At 40.1% G+C, this 5017-nt stretch overlaps 1 protein-coding gene across 2 annotated transcripts; it reads right to left on the minus strand.

Annotated features, from left to right (window-relative positions):
• Positions 1-956: 956 nt before the first annotated feature.
• On the minus strand, positions 957-3731 carry coq7 (coenzyme Q7 homolog, ubiquinone (yeast)). 2 transcript variants are annotated; one of them, XM_070827992.1, is made up of 6 exons: positions 3590-3731; positions 3017-3195; positions 2574-2688; positions 2174-2313; positions 1422-1490; positions 957-1133 (listed from the first exon to the last, which is right to left on the minus strand). In XM_070827992.1, the coding sequence occupies exons 1-6, from the start codon at positions 3630-3632 to the stop codon at positions 1056-1058; spliced, it is 624 nt and encodes a 207-aa protein (XP_070684093.1). In that variant the 5' UTR covers positions 3633-3731; the 3' UTR covers positions 957-1055. The 2 variants fall into 2 exon arrangements, with proteins under 2 accessions (XP_070684093.1, XP_070684094.1); XM_070827993.1 differs by having other exon boundaries at positions 3017-3140; positions 3590-3704.
• Positions 3732-5017: the final 1286 nt, after the last annotated feature.

The raw sequence follows: 5017 nt of genomic DNA on the forward strand, positions 1-5017 counted from the left end.
ATGAACTAGTCTATGTGAAACGGGAGAGTTTGTTGAAGGGTATGACGGCTGTGTATGCTAGCAACAATATGTCCTCATTACATGTATTTTAGGTATTTATCTTACAGTTAATAGCAAGCAAGAGACTTTTGTCCGTTGTCCATCGCTGCACCAGCAGGTACAAGATTTCTCAGATATCTGAAAGAAGAATAGGCTTTAAAAAGGTCTTACGTTAGCTGATAGGAAGATTATTTCTGTAAACTCCCATTATTTCATTGGATCACTTGAGTGTTCTTGATGTAAATGCAATTATTTCACCAATTCTCTCACCCACCGTCACTTATCAGGCAGGTTGCGTCTCAAGGGTAAAAACAAACTGGCACAAAAAGTCTTCTTATTTATCGTGAATGCGTTTCTGCAACAAGCCGTCGTAATCAGCGTAATCAAAACCAGCAGAAGTGTTCAACATTTGGAGCTGTGCACGCTGCTGCTTTTCATCTTGACTCTCAATGGTGGCAGACAGGATTTACACTAATACAACAGTGGGGAGATCTGCCGTTTAATTCAGGCAGGATTGCCCCCACCTACAGTCCATGTATCATACACTGTACAAAGAAGAAACATTTAGAAACTGTGAATGTTTATATCTAACCATGTAACTGTGTCGTCCAGTAACAGGAAGGTTGAAGGTTTTCTGGTTCCTGGCTTCTCCACTCTGCATGTTTAAGTGCCACTGGGAAAGATACTCAACCCCAAATTGCTCCCGAAGCACAGCGTATGAATAGTTGGTCTATTACCTGATGAACACGCTGGCACCTTGCTTGGTGGCTCAGGCTGTCATCAGTGTATGAATGGGTGAATGTGGTGTTACAGTACTTTGAGTGGTCCAAAAGACTAGAAAGGCGCCATACAAGTGCAGTCCATTCACCACTAGATTTTGTCTTGTAACCGTACAACAAGGTGCTGCATTAGATAAGTGGAGCACAGTGTGAACTGACAATACTTTATTTATACAAACTGAGTCAATATATCAAAACATATTTTGGTGAATATCTGTAAGTATTCTAAATACAATGCTAGACACGCTCAGAGGCATATATTGCAGCTTTGCACCCAAGCTGTATTACATTTTTAAGCAGCCAGTATCCAGGTACCTAAAACAAAACACAATCAGATAGCAGTATTAGAAATGCAAATATAAGAAGACTTGCAAAGACTTTTTTAACTGAACACACTCGAATGACTGTATTTATTCGCACTCTGATACCACAAAGAGTCCTCTGATCAAAGTGAAATCAAAGTATTTGTGTGGATTGTGCTGTGAAATTAAAATGTCCTTGTTACATAATAGATCAGGTCAGTGAGCTAAACCCACAACACCAGCGAAAAACATCTGAAACACAGAGGACATTATCAACCAACCAATTACAAACTATACTTACTGTTTCAGCATCATGCTCCAGTCCTGTGTCATGATGCTCCATCTCATCATCTCTGAATTCCTTTATAACCTATGAAAGACCAATCAGTGAGGACGTGAACTTATGCAGACTTCACTGAATCAATGTTCTGCTTCAGATAAATGTGACAACGACAGATGTGTCAAGCTATTATTATCAGGACTGATAATAAAAGACCAGCAACAAGAACATTTAGATTTTGCTCTTTTTTTTTTTTTTTTTTTAATTGTTGTATTTATATGGTTCACCGCTGAGTGTTGCTCCAACTGCTTGGTATTCTGAGACCTTTTTTATCACAATTTTTCTTCAAATTAACTGCATGAATCTACCGTGAAGCCTAAGTATTTTATGTAATAGGATCATGCAAAATACCAGATGAAACCACTCTTTAAAAGACCCTCTTTGAAGGAGGTCTATCTTAATTGGTTGAGCGCTAGTTTGACCCATCTGGAAAATATCCAGAGACGTACTTGGCACGATCTCTGACAACACGTGTCAGTTTTTTCCATTTACCAAAGATATAATGCATTTTAAAAGGGTATTATTCATGCGCTGCGATGATGATTTTGTGTACAGCAGTACTTCTTCTACTGTCTTACTTGTGTCTCTCCTCACTTGAGAACTTCTCCCCCTCTGTCTCATTTTTCTCTCGATCCTCTCTACATGTACAATGTGTTTGACAAGCGTGTTTTCTTGTTCCGAGAGAGTTACAGAGAAACCAGTGGTCGACTCACTTGTAACAGTTCAATGTATCTGTCTGGGTCCTTCTCCATCAGAGCTCTTATTTGGCTGTTGTAGTGCTCAGAAATACTCTCCTCCACCGCCACAGTGCAGGCCATCGCCCCCTCTTTTCCCAGCAGTGCGGTGGATGCACCTAGAGTAGATTTAATACAGAAGAAATGCACGGTTACGATTTAATAAAGCAACACCTGACTACGTATTCCTTAAAAACTGCAGCAGGCCACCTAGTTAAATAATGTAGAATAACAAGCCAAACAAACTTAACTAAAAAGAGTACAAATAATCCAATGCTAAAACAAAAATCATTATTCTATTATGCATTATTTTTGTTCTTCAAAGTAAATAAAGTAAATAGTATATAAACTCTGCTTTATATGTATGGCCTCTACCAACCTAATAAGAACCCAGCAATGTTCCAGAGGGGTAACAGTGCTGTGGGACGAACTCTGTTCTCAGCCAGAATTTCAGTGAATTTCTCGAGATGCTTCTTTTCTTGATCCCACATTTCCTAAAGAAAAGCAAACATGACCAGGGCGTGTCAAAGGTGATGCACTCGTGCTGAATACACACATATGAAATTGTCTATTTTTGTATCGCAATAAAAGAACCAAATGGGGTGCAATTTCTGTATGTTTGAGCTGAACTTCAGTCCAATAATGATCACTTTGGATGAAACACTGAAGTGACACAAGGCAAGATTTTATTCTAAATATTCTAATTGTCAGATGTGAACATTTAAAAGTACACAAGAAGGGACAAATGTAAAGTTCACAGTGATGTCTGATGCCTTGTAAATCCGTCCTCCTTAAAAGCCACGTGTCAGACTCTGTCCTTACCTGGATGAGAGGTCCGGTCCTTGACCGGCCCAACACTGCCATCTGTCCGGCGTAGATGCGGTTGGCCCCGTACTCACCCGCATGGTCCACGCGCAGCATCCGGTCCAACATCGCCTTCTCCTCACTGTCGCGTGGGGGCGGGACCACACTGTAAGCACGTGAGCTCAACTGCAGGGGCACTGTTACATGTAGTCTATGTTACAACACTGTCACACATACGTAACACACTGAAGGAAGTAGTTTTCGGACTATTCACAACCTCAGCGCTCAAAACCTTAAAAAAACCCTGTTTAAAATACTGCCAGTAGGGGGATTTAGAGACAACCTAACAGGTGGAAGTACACTGTAGCTACACAGCTAGTGAGTTCTGCAGCAATGTGTTGCAGAAGTCATTAAAATATCAGTTAGCTGAAGTTAATTAACAAGTGTGTTATGAAACATGATGTCCGGAGCAGCTGCTGTTATCTGGTGGCTCATGGCTTATGGTATGCTACATTAGATACGTGTTTTTAGCATTTTTAGCATTAGCTCCTAGCTGTCGCTGCTGAAGTAAACCGAAGACTTACTGCTTACCTCTGCATTTTAAACACTGGCGAATCATCGCTTGGCCGGCCATGTTAGCTGAATGTGCGGCTCTTTGCACGACACTCGGTTTATGGTTAAATCACCTGTGTTACGAAAGAAACTGTGCTGGCTGTCATTGAAAATGTCAGAGGGTGGACGTCGCGCAGACATATGACGTAGGCGCATTACGCCATGGTTACATCCATGGTTACGACCCGCACCGCTCTGCCTCATGGGAACACGTAGTGATGACAAAGACTTTTGTTTATCAAGACAATAAGAGTGTGAGAGGCTCCTTGGTTCTGTGTAAATATAGATATCTCTGATATGCAGACGTGTGCACATTTTATTTCATCTTGTGATAAACAATTCACCATAATGGACAATCTCCCAACTGTCACAGCAGATATGAATTTCAGCCTGACGAAGATAAAAAATATTTAAGTTGAGTCACGTTGAATTTTTTGGAAATATATTAGTTTTTAAAACTCAATTATACCAGGATTCAATTTTTTATATTCTGACAGATACATAAATGTTGTGATACCTTATATTTGAGCTGCATTCCATTGTGTCTGTGTGAATTTAGGGTTTATTATAAACAATGAATGATTACATGTCCCCATAGTCCATTAAAATCACCATGCCTATTATGGCAGCTGATTCATTGTTCACATATTGGCAGCCTGTGCAGTGCCATGGTTTATCACTAGATGGCATTATGACTCTCTGATGTCCATCTGAAAGACTTGAGAAGTATGTTGAAACTTGTTATTCACGGTTAAAGAAAAGTGAGACACTAACTAACAGAGATACATTTGAAAAGGGCTTAGTAAGTGATGTGAAATGCACTTTGGAAGCAGCTGAGGTTGTGCTGGAAACCTTTTGTCAAAAAGTGAAGTGAAATAAGGATACATTATACATTTTAGTATTGTTTATTTTTTTGTTGCTCACAGCATTTTTAATGTGTGCTGTTAATATGGATTGTATGGATGAGATTGTATGATGGCATCTAGAGTATAATCCCCCATATAGTCCCTATAGGTGCTTTTTGTTGTGCATGCTCACAGGGTCAGTATCCTGGACAGGTCACTGGTTTGTCACTGGGTTGTAACACAACACAAACAAATCCACTCTGAACAGGCAATTTAGAGCTCTCGTAGTTCAGCGGCCTAAATACCTTTGGCCTGTGGTAGGAAACCAAGCATTTAAAAGAATAAAGTAAATAGAGAAAATTACCTTTTGGCCTGTTTCTGTGTCAAACAAATCATGAGTGCATCTTTTGTTTAGCTGTGTTACGTAAGACTAAACCTGACAATAAGGCAATTAAGCAAAGATAATGGGGGCATCTGTGGAGCAACCAGGGTCATCGTTAATAGTCTACAGATGGCAGTGTTGCACAGATAAAGGCCTCCTGAGGCGAGTTTTGACTTGTTA

Source organism: Pempheris klunzingeri, chromosome 3, assembly GCF_042242105.1.
Source record: "Pempheris klunzingeri isolate RE-2024b chromosome 3, fPemKlu1.hap1, whole genome shotgun sequence".
NCBI lineage: Eukaryota > Metazoa > Chordata > Actinopteri > Acropomatiformes > Pempheridae > Pempheris > Pempheris klunzingeri.